This window comes from Nothoprocta perdicaria, unplaced genomic scaffold (assembly GCF_003342845.1).
Source record: "Nothoprocta perdicaria isolate Ctin4 unplaced genomic scaffold, notPer1 scaffold_168, whole genome shotgun sequence".
Lineage (NCBI taxonomy): Eukaryota > Metazoa > Chordata > Aves > Tinamiformes > Tinamidae > Nothoprocta > Nothoprocta perdicaria.
Window position 1 is genome coordinate 547,518 of NW_020454849.1, and position 21,410 is coordinate 568,927.

At 42.2% G+C, this 21,410-nt stretch overlaps 1 protein-coding gene across 1 annotated transcript in view; it reads left to right on the forward strand.

Moving 5' to 3' along the window:
• Positions 1 to 2,195: 2,195 nt before the first annotated feature.
• CEMIP2 (cell migration inducing hyaluronidase 2) overlaps positions 2,196 to 21,410 on the forward strand; it is a 44,614-nt gene continuing 25,399 nt past the window's right edge. Inside the window, exons 1-4 of the mRNA XM_026035832.1 lie at positions 2,196 to 2,285; positions 12,910 to 13,246; positions 18,198 to 18,338; positions 18,910 to 19,471. Of these exons, the coding sequence (XP_025891617.1) occupies positions 12,922 to 13,246; positions 18,198 to 18,338; positions 18,910 to 19,471 (1,028 nt within the window). The 5' untranslated portion in view covers positions 2,196 to 2,285; positions 12,910 to 12,921. The remainder of the gene's footprint in view (positions 2,286 to 12,909; positions 13,247 to 18,197; positions 18,339 to 18,909; positions 19,472 to 21,410) is intronic.

Consider the following 21,410-nt stretch of genomic DNA (forward strand, 5'->3'; position numbering starts at 1 on the left):
TCAATAATAATTTTTTTAAGAGGATTATATAAGAAGGATAAATGAAAGACAGGCTTGGCAAAGGAAAAAAAAAAGAAGAAAAAAAAAAAAGAATGCCCCAAATTTCAAAGGACCACACATACGTTTTTTTTTAAAAAAAGAGCGAATGCTACAGCATACACTCATTTTTTGCCCCTTTTTTTTTAAGGCATAGGAAACTAAGGCAATATTCCTATTATACTGAAGAATCTGAGCTAATAATCCATCATTCGATGGGCAAGCATTATATTACATGTGTAAATTGGATGTTAGGTTTTTTTCTTTTTCCTTTTTTTTAATAGACACTTTGTAAGCTGAAATGTTGGAATTTCACACCAAAGGAAAAAAAATTGTTTACAATTCTATTTGTTCTTCAACCTGGGTCATTCACAAAGGTATATGCAATTTGTATGTATGTATGTCAAAATGATGCAAAGATTCAGGACTTAGCCAGATTGAAAAAAAAAAMAAAAAACGGGGGAGTGAGGGGGAAGGAGGAAGAGAACACAGACACAGGACTAATGGCAGAATAAACCACTGTATTTGTGTCCATACAGACAAAATCTTGAGTGCAGCAAATACTCAGGCCTTCAGATACTCCAAGCCTTTGGCTGAAGCTGAAGCCTACAGCTTCAGTCACAACCTATGGCTCCAGGCACAGAAACATTGTGATTGGAAAAGACCTTCAAGGTTGAGTCCAAACACAAGCCCTTCAAAATCCTGCCTGCTAAATCATGTCCTCAAGTACCTCCTCTATACCTTGCTTGAACATTACTGGGGATGGTGACTCCACCACTTCCCTGGACAGCCCGTCTCAAGACTTCACTGCTCTTTCTGTGTAGAATTTCTTCCTTATGTCTGACCTGAACCTCCCTTGGTGCAACTTGAGGCCATTCCCTGTTGTTCTATCCATAGTTATTCTGGGGAAGAGACCTACCTCCCATCTCACTACAGCCTCCTTTCAGGTAGTTGTAGAGAGCGATAAGGTCTCCCCCGAACCTGCTCTTCTCCACACTAAATAACCCAGCTCTCCCCTTCACCAGCTTCATTGCCCTTCASTGGACTCACTCCARCACCTCCATGTCCTTCTCGCAGTGAGGGGCCCAAAGCTGAGCTCAGTGTTGGAGGTGCGGCCTCCCCAGCCGAGTACAGAGGGACGATGCCTTCCCTGGCCCTGCTGGCTGCTCTGTTCCTGGTCCAAGCCAGGCCTGCTTGGCCTCCTGGCCACCCGGCTGCCTCACCTTCAGCTGCCTGTCCACCAACCCCAGACCGACCCCCAGAGGCTTTTCTGCCCCGCGGCTCTCCAGCCGCTCTGCCCCCAGCCCGTAGCGCTGCAGGGGGTTGTTGTGACCRAAGTGCAGGACCCGGCACWTGGCCTTGTTCAGCCTCATACGCTTGGACTTAGGCCATCCATTCAGCCTGTCCGGATCCCCCTGCGCAGGCATCCTACCCTCAAGCAGATCTACCCTTCCTCCTAGCTTGGTGTCATTTGCGGAGGGTATATTTGCAGTCACGGGCTATAGCTGTCGTCACAGGTGCAGTCACGACCTATAGGCGCAGTCATGACCTATAGGCGCAGTCACGGCCTATAGCTGCCCGCCCGGGTGCTGCATCCCGAGCCCAATGCCCCGGCGGGTTTCCGCCCTGTGTTGCTTAGTGCAATGTGTTCCTCAGTCACTAGATGTCTCCGTCTGCTGCGCGCAAACACAGGATATGGCTCCTGGTAAACAAAGAAGAAATAGCTAGAACTGAGGTTCCGCGGGGCACTGTTTATAGGAATATAAATGAGTTATCACTTGATTCCCAGCTGCCTGGAGCACTTCCAAGGAAACAATTATGTAGGAAAATGTTGGCCGTTCTTCCCTCCAGAGCTGCTTCATTCAAAGCGCCTCGCTCGGGGCTGACGAGGGTGTTCTCCTTTCTTTTTTTTTTTTTTTTTTTTTTCCCCGGGTTTCCAGCGAGGCCGGCCCCGGCAGGGGTGGGAGGTCCCACTTTAAGAGCAGTCCATTGTCAGCGCCGCATCAAAGCGCGCGCGCGACCCGGGCGCTGCGCGGAGCGGTGCCCGCCGGAGGTAAGTCCCGCTCCGCGCCCGCGCTGCGGGGCCGCGCGCGCCCCGCTCGCTGCCAGGCCGCACACTGGCACCCTCCGGCCCCTGCCTGCATTTTAGACCGTCCTAAAGCGGACTTAAAAAAAAATACAACGTCGCAGCAGCCGGGATCGGCGTTTACAGTCGCTCCTCGCTCGCACGCGCCCGCGCTCCGGCTCTTGTAAGTAGCTCGCGCTGCATTCCGGAGGGCCCGCGCGGCGATAACCGCTTTCTACTTTCCTTCCTTCGCCTTTTTTTTTTTTTTTTCCTCTCGTTTTCCCTTCCCCTCTCGCCGGCGCTGCCTTTTCGCCGAGCTGTGCGCCCGCCGCGGAGACACGGGGCGCGCTGGGTCCTGCCTCGTCCTACGTGTCCGCGCTCCCGGGCGCAGCAGGGCAGCCCGCACCTCCCTCCGCGCACCTGCGCGCCCACTCTGTTAGTTTGTGTATATGTTTATTTTTTATTTTTTTCTCCATGCATCTGCACATCTAGCGCCGTCCGGGGCGCCCGCCGGAGGCCGCGCAGCGCAGCCTCCGCGCAGCGCAGCCTCCGCGCAGCGCAGCCTCCGCGCAGCGCAGCCTCCGCGCAGCGCAGCCTCCGCGCAGCGCAGCCTCCGCGCAGCGCAGCCNCTCCATGCATCTGCACATCTAGCGCCGTCCGGGGCGCCCGCCGGAGGCCGCGCAGCGCAGCCTCCGCGCAGCGCAGCCTCCGCGCTCCTCCCCCGCGCTGCGCGGAGCTGCGCGGCGCTGCGCGGGGCGGAGCCGGGCCGGGCTGGGCCGGGCTTGGCTGGGCAGCCGCGCTCAGCGCAGGACCCAGGTGAGCGCGCACCGCGTGGGTCCCAAAGGAGCTTTTCAGTCTAACTGAAATGCTTGAGGGCAACATTGTTATAAAAGATGCAGCAATCAACCTACCTACCTTGTGCAGTCTGGATTACTTGAAGCATTCTTTAATTGTGGATAATTTGGTTTTAATACCAAGTAGTCATTATTTGTGCATTCTCTATTTCTTTGTGTTAGAGGTGGTGGTTTTTTTTTTTTTTTTTTTTTTTTTTTTTTTTTTTTTTTTTTTTTTTAGTGCTTTGTACTTTTTTTTTTTACTGAAGAGCCATAAAGGAGGATGGGTATTAAAAGTGTCATGGATGTTGTGGAGTGAGTCAAGTATGTTTATCTGATCTGTTGAACATGAGGTAGCCTCATGCCTCTCCGCTGGCACTGAGCGGATCCCAGCTGTGCTGCCTCCTGGTGCTGCTGCCCTCCTCCCTGCAGCTCATCCCTGACTTGCGAGAGCCCTTCCAGCTTGGCCTAGCCTCCTCATTCGCACCCACATGGTGACCCATGCAGGACGGATTTTGCCGTTCCCATGGGAGAGGGGTGGCAGAACATCCCTGTCTGGCTGCTTTCCAGTGACTGCTGAGGCTTGGATGCAAGAAGGCTGCAGGAGCCTCAGCCTCTGCCATGGATTGAGGCATCTTCCCCTCCTCTGCCAGCTCAGGGGCTCCTCAGCTCAGTAGCTTGATCCTGTGTCTCTGCAGGGAAGCTTGTTCCACAGCTCTGCTCCTCACCTCTTATGTGATTAAGTCAGTGATTTAAAAACTAGTGACATAAATGGTGAGAAAATTATCAACTTGTAAGTCTTGCTCTCTGCATGCACAAAGGATATGATAGAAGCATGTGGTGTTACACTTCAGACAGCTCTCTATCTGTGAAGTTCATGCTTTACATCAGTGAAGGCAATTCCATTAAAACACAATACATTAAAAGACAACGAAGATCCATGTATATGGCTCAGCTTTTTGTTTGCTGGATCCAGTCATGATTACATATGAGGCCCATTTTAAATTGTGRTCTGAGTTTTACTGGGAAGGATTTCACTACTGATGTAGTGGCGATGTTTTTGGCAAGACAGATGGAGATGACTTGTTTATAGATGTGGTTTTATTTAAATATTTTCTGGGAATAGTAATAGTAAGACAGGAAGCTGAGGGGGAATAGAAGTCTGTGTACCTTGGCGAAAGAGGTGAAGAAGTAAGTCATGTAATTGCTGATATGGAAAGAAGATACTAAGGAGGTTGAAGAAAACCCACTTTAAAACTTGTAACTAATTTTGTTCCTCTGTTGTGAAGCAGGTTAACAAAAGGAAAGGTAATACTTATCTATCATTTTGTCACACAGAATTTAACTACACCAAAAAGCAGCAAAGTTATGAAAAATGACTAGCTGTACCTGGCAGGATAGTGCAGAGCCTGAGTGCGGAGTTCTTGGAGTAAATTCCCTAGAAAGGAATTTACCACAGTAATCCAAAATATGAGTACAGCCAACAGCTCGGCAGAATACACAGTCAATGGTGGATCTGAAGCCTTTGTTTTGCTTTTGAAGATTGAAGTGTATCTCAAAGACTGTGTGTCTGTGTGATATCCCAACACTCTGTTCTTCTTAGACATAGGAAATGTGTTTGTTTCCTACGGTTATATCAGAGTTTTCTGTGCCTGGAGTCAAATCACTGTACATTATTTACCAGGCTGTCCACTCTTCAGTATTTCTGTGACTCCAGTGACTGTGTAAAGCTACGCAGAACAAGAAGGTTTAGAAACACAGTCAAGTTACCGTGAATAAGCTGAGCTGTAACAACTATTTTTAGCAGAAACAGGTCCTTATGGTTTGGGGGCTTTGAGCTCTCATGGATTTAGATGGCAGTTGCCCTCTCCTGCTGGAGCCCTGCAGCAAATGGGGAGATGTTCCCATGCCTGTGTGTCAACCCAGGGTGTTAATTTAATTCAGCAGTTAAAGGTGTGTTTTGTGTCAAAGTTGACAGAGATTTTGGTATTTACCAAAGATTACCAGAGATATTTGGTATTTGGAGGTGGTGAGTTTGGAAAAGGATGGGCAGAAGATAATGGTAACTGGGAGTTTATGGTGCAGTACAGGAATGTTCAGAGCAAGTATCTGTCCAGACAGTTACCCATGTCTGGCAGTGGTGAGCAATAGATGTCTGGTAGGGATTGTACAATCATGATACTGCTTCCAGTCACTGGCAACTTACGGTTTTCCTAAGCTGCCAACGATGTCTAAAATGCTGCAATCTTTGTCTGACTGCTTCACTGTGACTTGGTTGCTTTTGAATCTACTTAACCCCTTAAAACCTAAAAAATCCAGTGTTATGTCAGGTTGAAAAAAAAAAAACCCTTCTCTCTCTCTTGCTCTTTTTTCTTTTTTTTTCTGTTTCTCCTTGGAAAAGACATGAACAGACATTCACCTTTTCCATGCCCTTATGACTTTATGGATCTCTGTCATATATCCTTTCAGTCGTGGGGTTTTTTTGTTTTGTTTTTTTTTGTTGTTGTTTTTTTTTGTTGTTGTTGTTTTTTTTCTTTTTCTTTTTTTTCCCCCCCCAGGATAAAGAGTCCTCTGGGAGTTCTTGGTGCGGATATCCCTGCTGTTTACTCAGTGGGTGTGACTGGGAGCTTAATCTTTTAACGCAAACTCATGTAACTTAAGAGTTGCCTTGTGTTTGTATGAGTCCAAAGAATGAGGGTGTGAAATTACAACAGGGAGAAGGTAGTTTTTCAGCCTACATTGTTTCCTACTGCACAATTACTTTTTTTTTTGAAAAAAAAAAAAAATCTCCAAGTAAGAGAAATAAGGAGTGGCATATCTTCATGTGAAATCTGAATTGAATGAGTAAACTTGTAAGAGTAACATCTGAGAGCTTTAGTAGAAAAGAAAATCACAACAAGTACAAAGAACCTATGCGGGAGAGAAAAGCATTTGCTGATATGGAGTACAGCATATCATGCTAGCGATCAGTATTTTAAGTTTTGTGGCTTAGGACTTTCTTTTTTAATATGAAGACCCATTGAATGCTTGACATTGCCAGGAACGTTTTTGCCAGGAACATTTTTGCTTATGTCCATTGACTGAAGCTAAACGTAAGACTTAAATGTGCGTGTTTATTTCCTACTGTGTGTTATGTCCTGTACTATCATATATGATTATAAGTTTTAATAAGGTCTAGCTAATCATTATATTAAACAAGAATTAGATATGTAGCTTACCAGGCTCCTCTTGGCTGCATTGCAAACCAGAATTTAGACAACCTGATGTGATCAGTCACTCAAAATGGTCTCAGAAATGGAATTTGCTTCTTTGATATATATTACCATTGCATAGAAATTATTTCAGTTTGGATTTTTGTACTTTTAAAGACTTAGTGGTATTTTTTTGGTGGCATCTTCAGATTCTTTAAGATGAATTAAGTTACATTTATTTTAAAAGACCTCTTTATTTGCTTAAAAATTGACTTGTACTTAAATGTATTGCTAAGCTGAGCGAGACCCAAGCGTCTTGTAAACTTGAGTTCCATGGCATCCTAGTGAGTCTGAGGACTGTTTCTGCTGTGTTACAGCCTTGGCACTCAATGAACTGTGACTCATGCAGCAAGCTAATGACAGATGCATGATTAAAATGCAGTCTCCACTTTTGATCTCTTATGCAAAGCTTTCCTTTCTGAAAGGGCTCAAATGGGAAGGGTAGGAAAAATTATCCCATTCAGATCACCCGTTTTAGGATGCATGCCACATTTCCTAGTGCTCTGTTTCAGATTCCCTGTACTTGAAACATGGACAAATGCAGTTGTATGGAAAGATACAACTGGTTTCTGTGCAACTTCCTCCAGCAGAACGTTCTGCTCATCTGAGAGAAGCAGAATGAACATGAATGAAGACCAGAATACAGCTCCCCAAACTGATTTTTAAAGATCAACTATGATGAAAGGAAACAAAAGGAGAGGAAAAAAAATGAAGTCACTGGGAGTGTTAAGACATTCCTTTAGCTATCAGGACCATAGGTCAGTGCTGTGGCTTCTGGCTTTTGTTTTAACGGACAAGATCTAAAGATTTCGCTCTGTTAGAGCGGTCCTGTGCCTTGGCATGGGTTAAGAGCACTTGAATGCTTGCTGTGTTTGTAAAACTTAGTATCCAAGAACTAGAAAAGGCAGACGTGTCTCGGCAATCTCCACAGTAAAGACCCTTGGAAAAGAATTACAAAAATCCCTAAATCTCATACATGAAGTTTCTGAAGAGTTAGATGCTTCATCTGCAGCTTTCAAATATTTTCCGAGTGATTATATAAGTGAAACAAAATGACTGCTGCACATCTCATTCACAAAAACTGTTGAGGGGAAAAAAAGGACAAAGATGTACCCAGTTATCTTTGAAGAGGGGATCTACTTATTTTGTCCCCAAAGTCACTTTGCCCCTGGTCTTTCAGCGGTCATCCTTAAGGGAGATACATAGGGCGCTTGGAGAAGAAACCAGGAATTAAATTTGTAATAGCTCTGCTGTGTGCTACAAGTCATAAACATGAGGCTGGTTTCACCTGACATGCCATAATTTCACACTTGTTCCCACAGTTAAACTCCTATTCCACAGGCTATAAAYTATCGGCCTCCTTCACTTGGGAAGCAATTTTATCACCCTCTTCCTCCCCAAATCTTTTCTAATCCATAGATCATAATTAAATTGCTTCCCATATCACATGATATGTATGTTATTAAACTCAGTGCAATTGTTCCCTCCTTGAATAGAGCTTTCAGATTTACTCCTGGCTTGGAGAAGGTCAGTAYGCCCAAAGTTAGAATAGGTTTAAAAAAAACCAACAACAACAAAAAAAACACCTTTTACCTACATGACTTGTCTTATATGTAAATGCTATGCAATTGTGTACATCACTGCCTTGATCTGTGGTGCTTTGGGAGCCTTGTTTTTGGAGATAAGGTATTCAGTATGGATAGTTTCCAGCATTTTCATACCATGTAATTTTGTGTGTTTTCGATGTCTCAAAAATTCAGTTAAAATGAATAGGCACTATAAGGGAGTATAGTGTGGGACAATGTGACTTTGTTGTTTTTGAAACATGTTTTTACTTATTTGTCCTGCTTACATCTCTTTTTCTCACAGACTATTGCTCTTTCCCCTCTGAGTTTCTTTTGAAACTTCCAGGCAGGAGAGAAGTGGCATGCAGCAGTATATGTGGTAGAGAATGTCTCTAGCTTTACAATTTGTAAAGTTAGTTAGGTTTTTTGTTTGTTTGTTTGTTTGTTTGTTTTCCAGACTGTTTTAAACATTGTTGTCATTTCTCCCAGTTACTTTGTTAATGCATTTTGCTGTGTACCCATTCCTCCCAGTTTTTCCATTTGTGGATAGAAAAGTAGATGCCTATAAAGATACTGTCTATTATTTTAGTAGACCTAATTTCAGTTTAGACCTGCTTTCAAAACAAAGGAGTAGAACAAAATGTGCAGCTGTTTAGGAAGGCTTATAGATACCCCATTTTTTATTGCAAACTCTTCAGTTTCTTAAAGGAAAGCTCATGCCATAGAGACTGAGCTTGAAACTTCTAAGGTATTTGAAAGATTGCTCTAAAATTCATAACTCTTGTAGTTAGTGACCAGCTTGAGTGTGGCAGCAAGAAAAGATACTTGTCAGACCAGAAATTTGCTTTACGCTGCTTTCTATCCAGTGATGTCAGCCTTCTCATATGTGTTGGTTACCCTTTTCCCCTTTCCTGGGCATCCGCATCCTGCTGCCCTTTGATTGTGTACTGGAGAAGCCCATGTGCTAAGAAAGCAGCAGGAATTGGTATGGCATTATATAAAAGGAAGAAATATCTTTTCCTGCTGTGAGTTTTTTTTTTTCCCTCTTTTCCCTCACCCTAACTCACCTCCATGCACCCCTTTTCTTATTGGGGCTTTTTTTTTTCTTTCTCTTGGATAGGTGTGTAACCAGGAACTCTTAAAYGTATTTTAAAGGAAGTGTTAATTTCTTTGCACAATAGGGAAGTAAGCTTGCATTGTTTACCAAGTGGTCAGAAGATGCAATAAGTGAGGAGTTTTACAATAAGCTTGTGTTTTCCTGCAATAATAATTTCTCTTCAGGAAAGTGTGAAGTGTCTTAGTGTTTTTTCTCTCATTTTTGGGTGGTGGCAGAAGACGTTTTGAATTGGCTCCTAAAAGGGCATAAAAAAAGTTGTGGATGCCTTTTTAGGAATTATCTCTGTGCTGAGGAGCAGAACAGGTAAGTGTGCTCCTCACTGCTTGTGGCTCGGGACGTTCAACCCTTCTCCTATCGTTTTATGGGGCATATGTTTCCAGTTTGTGCCAGTGCAGAACAACGTAGGTCTGCATGAATGTGCAGTTACTTATTGCTGTAAAGACACAACTTGGAAGTGCTGAAGGAAGATGTAAGGAAACAGGAGAATTTTCTCCCTCTTTTGCGGTTGTTTCCTCTTTCCATAGCAGTGGTTTGCTGTCCAGCTCATCTAGCCATTGGGATGAAGCTGAAAAATAATCACTGTGCTTAGTTGCAGTGCAAGATAAACTGGTTCATTTTAAGGTAGTTATTTAAGCCAAGTTGATTGGCATGATGAATTTAAGAAATGCTTCCCTGTTTGCTTAATGTTAAGGTTGGAGTATAAGGAGAAATAGTAAGGAACCGTGTGGAAGGAAATAGCATCCTTTTGCTCCTGCAAGAGGATGTCATGTGAATTTGCTTAGTATTCCAGCACAAGGATGCTAGCAAGCACCAAGTGAGCTGCGGTATCCAAAATCCTCTACCTAGATATATTCAGAGCCTTGCTAGTGTCGGTGAGTTGGAAGGAGGGACACTAATTAAAAACTCTAGTGAAAAATGGATTTGCCAAAATTGTTCAATACTTTCTCAAATTATGGGTGAAGGCCCATAATTTCTAGAGTTTTTGTGTAGCAAAAATGTGATGGTACTAGGTTTGAACCAAATTCTGTGCAGCATTCATGGCAGTGTAGGTCAGTTGAGCATTATGCAAGAACTTGGCTTTTACTAAGTAACCTCTCTGAAACAAGCTGTAAAGTGAAATACAAAGTTACTGTATTTAATTCAGTGTAATTGTAAGAGTGGACTCCTGCTTGTCTAGGACTGCGTCATCAGGAGGTAGTGAGTTTGCAGAGCTCCTCCATGAGAGCTCCAGCTTGGTGGAGATCCTGGTGACAGGACCCAGCCTCTTTGGTTTTCATAATTGCAACCATTTCCTGGAGCTTTTGTTTTATATACCTGAAAGAATATGTAACTTACTTTGGCATTTTTAAAAGAGCGTAGTGTAGGCGTGGGTCAAAGGGAAGTGGCAAACGCTGATTGTGGGTGGAGAAAGTAAAAGTATTTAACTTGAACAAACTGAGATGAATGCAAGTTTGCGCAGAAATGTGGCATTTATAAAATTCAAGTTCCTTCTTGCTCTCCCTTCCCCTCCTCCCCTCCCCAGCCAAGTAACTGCACTGTTCCCTAGGGCATTACTGGTTTTATGTATACTGCAGCATTTGTGTTTGTGTTTTGGTGCTATCCGAAAGTTTCCACATACACTGTGGAAGGGGTCAGAAAAATCAGTAATTTGAGACAGATTATCAGTAGATCTCAATTTAATAGACAAAAATAAAAGAATGAAAATATCATTCTTTCAGTTACAGAATTTCGAATGACACAAAAAGAGGAAAGAACATGTGGAAATAGCTACCCCTGTTGTAATGAAAAGCTATATGCTATTTTTTGATCATGCTAAATATCTTGTTGTGATTGAATTGCTTCATTTTTATTCTGTATTGGGAAAGATATTGGTTCTGCAGGCAGCTTTCCACCCTTCACTAGAGTTTGTGCTTGAATGGGATTCTTAGAATTGCAGTTAGCAAAATGATGCTTACAAGGGAGGTTTAATGCTTTGTAGTATATAAACCCAAATACTTTTGAAGTGTAACATGAGTGCTTTCTGTGTCTGCTCTAATGAACAACTTTCAATTACAGTTGCTTTTCCCTTTAAAGTGGCAGCAGTGTTAAGATGAAGCCTTAGTAGATAAGCAGTGGCACAGTCATTCTGGATTTAGTTTATATTGCCGGGCAATCTAAAGGCTTATTAAGTGTGTTTCACATTTTAGTCAGAGCTACATATAAAAGCTGCATCTGAAAACCTTTTAAGCAAGCCTTAGAGATTTGCCATCCATTTATGGTAAGTCTTTGACTTAGTTGAAAAGCTCCTTTTCTGTTTAAGCTTTTAACCTTGCTTCTGAAACCTAAACATTGTGTGAGATTTTACTATTGGGAGATATTTAATTGAGTTTAAGAGCATGTGGGGTGAAAATAAAATGCATGACAGTTAAGTTTGAGAGCAGAGGATTAGGTTTATGGAATGTTTTCACAAAGCACAGAAGGGAGACGGGTGAAAATTGATTTGCGGCGAGGAACAGGTGCAAGGAGCACAGGGAGCCGCAGGGGATTCGGCATAATTTTTGCAGAGGGGGCTGTCTACTCCAGTTAACATCCTGGAGCCTTTATCCACATTGTGTGTACATCTGGAGTTCCATTGTGTCCTCTGAAAAGGAGAGCCAGCCCCTTGAGCGAGGACAACAGCACTTGCCCTGAAACAGTGAAGTATCAGATTTTGCAGCATGTGAGACAAAAGGCTCCTTTGCTGCTTCTGGGAATAAGATTACAGTTGTCGTGTTTCTCCTTCACCAGTGTGCCTGGCACTTCAGAGTAGAGCTTTAGACTTCCTTTTGCTAATGGGAGAGAAAGAGGATCTTTATGGCCTTTCCTCTTTGGTAGTTCTTATTTTTGTAAATCATTTTGCTCTTTAATATGCATGATTTCTTCTTAAGCTCAGTCAGGATTTAGGTAGAAGGTCAGGTTTCTGTTAGCTGAAACTTCAGCAACCTTCTTAAAAAGCCTATCTTTAAGAAAGATTGATTTAAAAAAAAAAAAAAAAAAGGCCAAATTTGTGAGTACTCCTCAGAATACAATGTAGCTGGAACAAAGCTTGAGGAATAAGTTTATGGAGTTTTGGATTGAATTAAACCAGGGAACTGTGGTAGGTTAAAGCTGTTGGGCCAAGGGGGGTTGGGGGATAATATCTATAGCAGATTTTTCTTCATGGTGGCTCCATAAATAGATGGAGCCAGGATAGTAGAAATTGAAACAAAAATAATGCCCTATTCCAGCTGATGAGCGTGAAAATCTGGAACGGTCACGTTGCTTCCAGGCTTGGCATCTCAGCCCAGCTGTCTTGGCCAGGAGATGAGCAGTGAGGCTGCTGAGTGAGGATGCGTGTGAGCTGCTCTAAGGATCCTTCCAGACACATCTTCATTGGCAACCAAATCCTGCTGCGAGCGGTTTGGAGCTTGCGGGCTCTATCTGCCTCCTGCACTAATTAGAAATTGCATCAGAGTGGAAAAGCGAATATAAATGAAGTGGTGTCTGGTACTCCTATTACTGCTTTTCAGTACTTCCCATATGAAATGAAGACTTCTCTTTCAGCCTCTTCAATGGAAGAAAACAATGAGGAGTTTGTTCAGCTTCTGCGTGCAGAAGAAATACATTTAAGCATTCTTTGCATAGCTGTGGGCGAGAGGGGGTTGCTGGATTTCTCATTGTTCAGAGAGTCAGTTCTTAATCTCAGAATACAAATTAACTGTAAAGACACTCAATTAAAAATACCTASTGGAAATGCTGAGAAGTGGCATGTGCTCTGCTGGGTCCCTGTATCAGCTTGTTCTGATTTTAATTTGGCTAATGAAATTTCGTGTATTGTTGCTTTGCTGTCTTACACCACAGCGGATGACGAGTAGCTAGTGTGTGACTGGTGCTACGGTCTGTTGGGAGAAAGCACGTGACTTGAAATTGATTTTTTTTGTGTGTGTGTGTTGTGTGTACTGCCATGTACTCTCCATTGTGAAAACCTCATATATATATTTATTTTCTTTTCCCTCCTCTGTGTGTGTGCGTGTGTCTGCTCCAGTGACTTTGTAACATGCAAGACRCTGATCCCAGGGGGAGCTCCCCTGCTTTCCTTCGGCCCCAGAACGGCAGCAGTCACAGGTCGTCCGGGTACATGCCAGGCAGGATCGCCCCTCTTCGCCCCCCGCCGCCCTCGCAGAGCCACGTTGCCGCCGAGTTTACCTCCGCACGACAAGAAGCACGGGCCACGTTTGCATCGTCGCCAGCCGAGCRGCGCCGCCGCCGCGCAGAAGCCAGCAGGCACAAAAACACGCTCATTTGCTTCGCTGTTTCCAGCTTTTTGCTTTTTGTTGCACTGGGGATTTTTTTGGGAATAGCTTCAAAATATGCTCCAGATGGTAAGTTCTTGTGCAAACAAACTCACCCTAGAAGTTAAAGTCCCTGTGAATGTAATTCAATGGTTCAACATCAGAAGAGTGTTAAAGGTTTAGCACAAAAATTTGATAGTCGTCGTAATTTTAGCCTGCAGAAGGCAGCAGACCTTGAGTGTTTTTCAGCTACTTTTTCTGTTACTGGTGTCACTTTCTAATATGTTTTCCTTATAAATAATTTGATTTGCTTGAAGGAAAAATGTATAGCAATAAATAAAGATGATGGGGGAAGTATGTGCTTAATAGGTGTAGTTGTTTTTGTATATCAGAGAAGCTCCCTGATATTTTTTGAAAATAGGATACAGAATGAGATATGCATTATTGAGCAGTAAGTAACTAGAGAAGATGGTAAAAATATCATTCAAGTAAACAAATTGGACAGGCAGCTCTTTGTATCAGCGCAGATTTTTAGCTGAACGACCTTCAGGGAATTAGCTATATGGGGGAGATAAATGTGCCTGTGGCAAAGAAGCATGAGCAGATGATCTTACTATGTCTGGCAATTAGCTAGACATGCCTCTGGCAAAATACTGCTAAGGCTCATTATGAGGTGCATCTGGTAAAGTCTGGCAGTATATTTTGGGGAGTGGAGTGTCTTTTTTTTTTTTTTTTTTAGGTTTGGAATCACATTTCCAGAAAATTTTCTAATTTGAAACTGATTGGCAATTACTGTGTGGCACTGAAGGCTTATCCTCTTGAATGACTTCTGATATAGTAAAGCCAAATATGCTTCCAAAGTCAAGGCAATGCATACCTYTACTGGGACAGGATTTGTGGTGGGTTGCAGAGAACTCTTCTTGGGTGAAGTTAGAGGACTTGCTTGTATTTCCCTAACAGCTGGGCAGGAAAACAGGAAATTGAGGAAGTGGTAAATGGCAGGTTCTTGCTACCTTGTGACCTGGGTCACTGCTGATGTGGGTACAGGTTGGCAGCGAGTACTCCAGCACAGCCACATGCAGGAGAGCTAATGGTGGGTTAGTCAGCCGACTGAGAAAGGCCTTGGGAAGAAAATCTTCCCATTCTGATATCCAGCCATTTAGGCTTGCCTGTTGCTAGTTAAGTAAAAGTTGCAGGTATTGAGGATATTTTAGTACAAGAGGTGAGGTTCTATTATGTGTTGTGGACTACTCTAAGCAGTAGCCCCTTCATGCTTTAAAATCTGCTGAGGTGAAAGAGGTAGTTTCCCCCCGCCTTTTCTTAATATAAATGTTTTTGGCATATGTCGGCATCATTTGTAGCAGTTTATTCCTGAATTGTACAGTTCTTTTGCACTGAATGTTTAGGTAGGGTTACCACATGTTTGACGGATTGTCAAAGATACTTAGGATGTTGCAAGAAGAGTTATTGTTATTTGTCAGATAACTTATTTTTCTTYTTTTTTTTTTTTTTTTCTTTTGTCCACTGTGACTGTAAGCACTAAGGAATAATGACTGCTTTTCAATATCCCATTGCTCCCCTATGGAAATTCATCCGTTTTTCAACACTAGTAGTTATATTGTGTCTTTCTGAGTTTCCTCTGCATTATCTTTAAAAGAAAAAATATGAACTCTTTGGAAACCTTAACAAAAGAGAAAGGAGAATTTGACAGGTGGGAAATTTAATCTTGTGGTACTGCAATTGCAGTGGCTCCCCAGGAGACAGGTGGGAATTTTCATTCCCGCAGCTGAAACCCAGCAGGTGCAGTATTAAAGTTAAGGAAAACAGTTCCAAAGAGGTGAAATCTCACAGAAGAGTGATCAGAAATCCATATCCTTGATATTTTTGTGGCTATTTTGTCTAACAGGCCATAGGGTGAACATGAGGTTTGATACCAATTGCCTATAAACTCTAACCCTCAAGGCATACATTGTCAGCAGGGAGAATGATGCTTGTCTGTGTTTCTGAGCCCTCTTCTCCACTGGCTTCTTTCTTCTCTCTTGTTTCCTGCTCTTGTTTCATCTTCAAGTTGGAGACCACTGGGGGCACTGAAGACCATGGAGAGTGCTGGAGACTATATGGAGACTTTGGAAGGTGCTGGAGACCATGGGGAGTATAGGAGACCATAGAGAGTGCAGGAGATCTTGAAGGGTGCTGGAGACCATGGCAGGAGTGCTAGAGACCTTGGAGGATGCTGAAGACCCTGGAGGGCTGGGGGAAGACTGTGGGGAAGTACTGGGGACTTTGGAGAGGACTGAAGACCATGCAGAGTGCTGGAAACCATAGGGAAATGTTGGAGGGTGCTGAAGACATTGGGAAACCTGGAAGGTGCTGGAGACCATGAGGCACACAGGAGACCTTGGAGGTACTGGAGACCTTGAGGGCTGCTGAAGACAATGGGGAGCGCTGGAGACCTGCAAGGCACTGAAGACCATCTGGGGCACTGGAGACCATGGGGAGACCCTAGAGAGTGCTGGAGACCATGGGGAGTGTTAAGAGTCCTTGTATAGCACTGAAGAGTGTGGGAGGCACTGGAGACTATGGAAGTGCTGGAGACCTTGGAGGGCTCTGGGGAGGCTTTTTCTCCTCTCTAGGCCCCAGCCGGGTGTACAGCATGGCCAGGGTTGCAAGGAGGAGAGGGTGTTCTTGAGGAGAGCTCTGCTTGGATGTTGTGGGCTTGGCTGGAGCTTGCCCAGGGTAAACAGGATCCTCAGAAGACATTGCTGCCAAGTTGTGATAAACTTCTGTTGAATATAATATAACACTGATAATTTTTTCCCCGAGGCCTGGAAAACTCCAGACTTGATGGCTAAGCAGGTAGAAAGCAACTATTTAACTGCATGTTGAGAACTGTTTCCTGCCTGTTCTCCTGCCAAATTTCATATCCTTGCTCCAACATGTGGAAGGTTCTAGATTTTTTTTTTTCTTTTTGGCAATGTTAACCACTTGAAAGAAAAAGTGGTATTTTTGTCTTTTTTTTTTCCTCTTTTTTTTCTCCTAGCCGTGTTAGGAGCAACTAGCAGCTGACCCATTTTTTTTGTAAAAATTTACAGAAATGCTCCGAAGCAGAGGCTTGACCTGGAAAGTTTTCAGCCTGAGTGGTTTGGCCAGSCTGTAACTGCCTAACATTTTCCATTGTGTGTTTCTGTTTTCATTTAACCTCAACTGTGGAGGCAAAGACTTCAGACTGTAAAAATCTAATCAGTAACTGTGGAGGTAAAATATGGTGAAGTGTTAAATATATGATGTTCCACTGCAGCCCAGTGGAATTGCTAAGGAAGAATTTCAAAATGCTTTTGCTGAGCACATCCGATTTGTTTGCCAGAAAGTTGATCCRTGTGCTTTAAGAGCCCACTCACATTGCAGTAGTGTCTAGTTTTGATTCTGGTCTGACCGTGTCATCTTTGTTAAAACGCAGTGTGCAATGGAGTCTCCAGGGTGTGGGGTTTTTTTGTGTGTGTGTGTCATTGTTGCTTATTTATAGCGGTATTCCTCATCTTAATGACTCGACAGAAAAAAAGTACAGTTACTAGAACTTACGTGAATCACAATGTAGAAATCGTCGAGTTGCTGACTCATGGGCACATTTCCCTCTGCTGCTGGCCAGGAAATATGAGTTTCTTCACAGCATATGTGTGGGGTGTCTGGGGGAAGGGACTTAGCAATCCTGCATAAATCAGACCTTGAAACTTGTGTTTTCTTTCAGCGGCTGTTCAGCAGTCTTGCAGATATCAATGCTTTTTGACTTCCAGCTATTCCTTGAGTTTAATATATTTTTTAAATGATCTCCTCTGAGGATCCCTTCCCAAAGTTTTTTATTTATTTTTTGTTATGTCTGTGTTACTTCTTCAATGCCTTTTGGCTCTACTCAGTTCTGCTGTTTTTTTTCCTGTTGCCAGTCAAGGTTTGGTTTCTGTGGGTTTCCTGCACTGGAAAGGTTTTGAAATATGGAGAGTAACAGCAAAGGAAATAGCATTTCTATCAGCAAAGTTAAGGTTTGTGCTAAGTGTGTAGATTTTGCCTTCTTTAGATTTTGCAAGAAGGGGCTAGGGCAAAGAAACTAATAGCTTCTTCCACAAGTTGCATTGTATCAGATATGTGGGTATTTATTTCTTCAGAAGATAGGATGTGAAAAAACTGTTCATAGACTCCATGGATGTTTTCTGTTTTGACTGCTACTCATAGCTGGGCTGCAAACCTACTTATTTTGGCATCTCTGGTTATTTTTTACGTTAACAACAACCTTTGTGTTCCTTTTTGTTTCCTTTTTTTTTTTTTTTTTTTTTTTTTTTTTTTTTTTTTTTTTTCCTCCAGTTTGTGTCCAGTGTGTTTGTGCTGCTATATTACAGCAGCAGTTTATGCCATGCCTCTTTTTCTGGCCTTTTTGGTATGACCTTTTACAGGGCTTCAAGAGCAATGGTGGGACTCTGCTTTGCCTGCTCATAGCCTAATGTTTAAGCCAGTTAGGAGTATGAAATTACAAATTTGAACCCACAGTTTCTCACTTCCAAGGAAACCTTCCTGGAGAGTGTTATGAAATATGCCCTGTCCCTATTTCTGAGCTGAAAACCCAACTGAAGGAGTATTTGGGATGCTTAAGAGCCAGAGGGGGTCCAGTCCACCTTCTCTTGCACAGGTGCCTGTGACCTAGAGCAGAGTGGAGTTTGCCAGTGCCCTACAATCGTGCTAGTATTTCGAGTAGGTGCCCTGGGATGTCCCATGCTCAGTGTGACTGTCACAAAAGCAAGCGCTCAGCACTTACGGACCTGAGCTAGATGATCTCCACACCTGATGGATGTAATCAAGACATTCTGGAAAGGTATTAAATTTTGCACTAGGGTTGGAAAGTGTGGTGTATGACAACAGCTGAGTCTGTAATCGGGGACTGTAATTTAATGGTGACAATTACTAGCTCATGCATATTCATCGTAATACTGCCTTGACTTCTGTAGTCCTATTCGTGATGGCTTATTTTTAAAAACTGAATTTCGTTGTATTGCAGAGAATTGTCCTGATCAGAATCCCCTTCTTAGAAGCTGGAGCCCTGGACATGATCCTGAAAAGAGAATTTTTATCAAAAAGGGGGATTTGTTTCGTCTGGATTCAGATGCTACAGTACACTCTATAGTTATACATGATGGAGGTAAGTAATGGCAAGATAAACAAGAAGCTAAAATTGATTATATGCTGCTGCTTATTTTGTGATTATGTGCAAAGTGCTTTGGAATTTTATAATGCAGCTTATGTTGCAGCAGATCCTCTGCTACTAAGACAGAAGCATCAAATAGGAAAAGGATGAAAGAAAGCTCTCATACACTTTTCAGTGGGGCAATCACACAGGTTTTTTTGTAGAATGTAGTAACCAAAGGCTTTTGTAATAGCTTTGTAAATTCTGGATCTGATTATTTTTATGGTGTGTTATCATGGTTGTGAGATATATGATCCTAGGGAATTTCTATGGTGTGTTAGCAATTCTACCAAAACGGGAGGCGGTGAGGGGGGAGGATAAACTCGGCAAATTCGTAGAAAGATGAATCACAATTAGTAGGAACTACTTTCAAAGTATTCTTAAACATATTTAAAAGCTTGCTTACTTATTTCATGGGGGTGGAAATTAAATCTTTTCTAGCTTTTATGTTGATCTTTTTGAAGAACAGACTTCTCTGAGTCTACCTTGATATCACTTTGACTTACAAAAATATGTTTTCCCTTAGGGTTACTTGTTTTTGGTGATGATAAAGAAGGTTCAAAAAATATTACTTTGAGAACTCGTTTTATCCTGATAAAGGATGGTGGAATGCTTCATGTTGGAGCAGAGAAATGCCGCTATAATTCCAAAGCAACTATCATTTTGTATGGGAAGTCAAATGAAGATGCTGATGTGCCGGATTTTGGCAAAAAGTTTATCGGTGTGGGCCCTGGTGGGATGCTGGAATTGCATGGGCACCAGAAGGTATCATGGACTCTTCTCTCAAAGACTATAAATTTCTCAGGGCTGGCCTATGGTCATTATACATTTAAAAAGAATTTTTCCAGAGGACTAAATGTGAGAGTGATTGATCAGGACACAGCAGAGGTTTTGGAAATATTAAGGTTTGATACTCATCAGTTTTCAGAAGAAAGCTTGAAACTCGAGAACTTACTAAAAAAAGGAAGTCCTGGTCGCATTGTTGCTATTGCTGTAGGAGATTCAGCTGCTAAAAATCTACTGAAGGAAACTAGATTGACTATTCAAAATCTTCTGGGGAGTAAGTTTGTCACAGGACTGAGTTACAGGTAAATATTTCATTTTATGTTTTGTATCGAGTAAAGTTTAGATAGACCTTGTACCTTCTTTGGGGGATTTGTCAAAATTTAACAGTGTCTTTCCTTAAAGTCTTTTAAGAATTGATTGTCAGCGTAGTGTTTTGATACAGTTAACTACCAGTCTCTGCAATATCTGTATGACAGGCTTTTATCAAACTGCTCAGTGCTTTCTATCCGTGCTCATACATGGTTGAAAGCAAAGTGTGTTACTCTTTCACTTCATGAAAACTGGTCTACAAAAATATTTTCTTACTGAAATACATTTGTAAGGTGTTCTTATAGCTTTTCCTGTTCTTTTAATTCAGTCTCTAGAGGCTCAAATATTGAGACAAATAATAAGATAAAACACTGCAGGTATAACGAGTTATAAGTTTAATGCAAGGTCTTGAAAGACAAAGCTTAAAATTACCATGTTGTTCTCTGTTATCCTAAATGACTCCCTGCAGTGTGTGTTCTGACTGTGGCTTGCTGCTGTACAGGTTGACAATAGGTGTGAAAAGGACATCAAATTGTCCCACTGTTCACCACTCTTACAGCCTCCGTAAAAGACAGTTTTGTATAACCTCTTTTTGTTTTCCAGAAAATCAGTATCTTAGATTTTCTACTCTATTTTTACTCATTGCTATCCCTGAAATCTGGCTTCTTGTTAGTTTTCCTTCCTCTGCTTTGGCAAAGCACTATCAGAATATTAGTCACGATTACGTATTGCAACTTTGATTCTCATTAGAAACATGTTCTTAAAAATAGCTTTATAAAGATGTGTTTCTGTGGAAAGTGCTTTTGAGTCTGCCTCTTAAGAGTTTCATTTGAGATAGAGAGACCTACATGGCCCCTTCTGAGAGCTGAAAACACCATGTGAAAGTGGTTCCTTTTTCAGTACCGTGTGCAACCTGCCCTCATCTGGATGAGGAGTTCTGGTGTTCACGTAGGTCTGTGACTGCCACAGCAGTTAATCTGAAATGAGGAGCTTCCTTAACCTACTGCCATGAAGTAGATAACAACAATAATAATAATAAAGTTATCATTATTATTAATTTTCTGCTTAACTGGGTCCTGTCCAGTTTTGTTAGTATTAAGAGACTCTTTAAACACATAAAATCGTATTTTTCTGCTCTGTAGCAGAAAATGGACAAGCCACTTATTTCTTGACAGTCAGCAAGGAAGAGCAAGATAGTTTTGTTAAACGTGTAAAGCTGGTAGAGTTCAGCATGATGGTAAATACCATATGATGTCCTTCTCCACTTCTGTCTCTTCATCCAAAATAGGACAAATTAAATTATGTGTTATTTATTTTAAATGTTAATTTATGGAAAGTACAACTTGTTTACTGATACTATGGAAAAAACATGCCTAGTATGTATTATTCTCAAAATATGTAAAACCAAACAATTTAATTTGGCCTTTTAGACATAATCATTAAGAAGAATACAAGAAGACTGAAGTAAAGGTATCTAGATTGAAGATGATTTTAGTATATGCAGTGGACTAAGTCCAGCTGTCTGACCCTGTTTTCCTTTGATTCAAACCTTAATGATACTTTTTTTTCCCCATTATAGTTACAGCATATGGAGCAGTCAAAGGCAACAAAATACTGTAATTTTTCAATTTGATGGCAGCTTTCAGCACCACGCAGTCCATTTTCCATTTTCAAAAACTTGGATGCATTGAGCGGAGCTGTAGGGAAGTGGAAACACATCAAGGACAGTTCCCAGCTTCCCGCCGGCACTCAGCCAGGATAACTGTCCAGCTGAGGAAAGGAATAGGGGAGGGAAAAAGTGAAATCCCTGGCCTCAGCCTTCAAAAAACCTCTGCAATCACTCATCCAAAGACTTTTTCTTTTTTTTCTTTTTTTTTTTTTTTTTAAAGTGAGTTTCCCAAAATATTCACAAGCTATTTCCAGCTAACACCC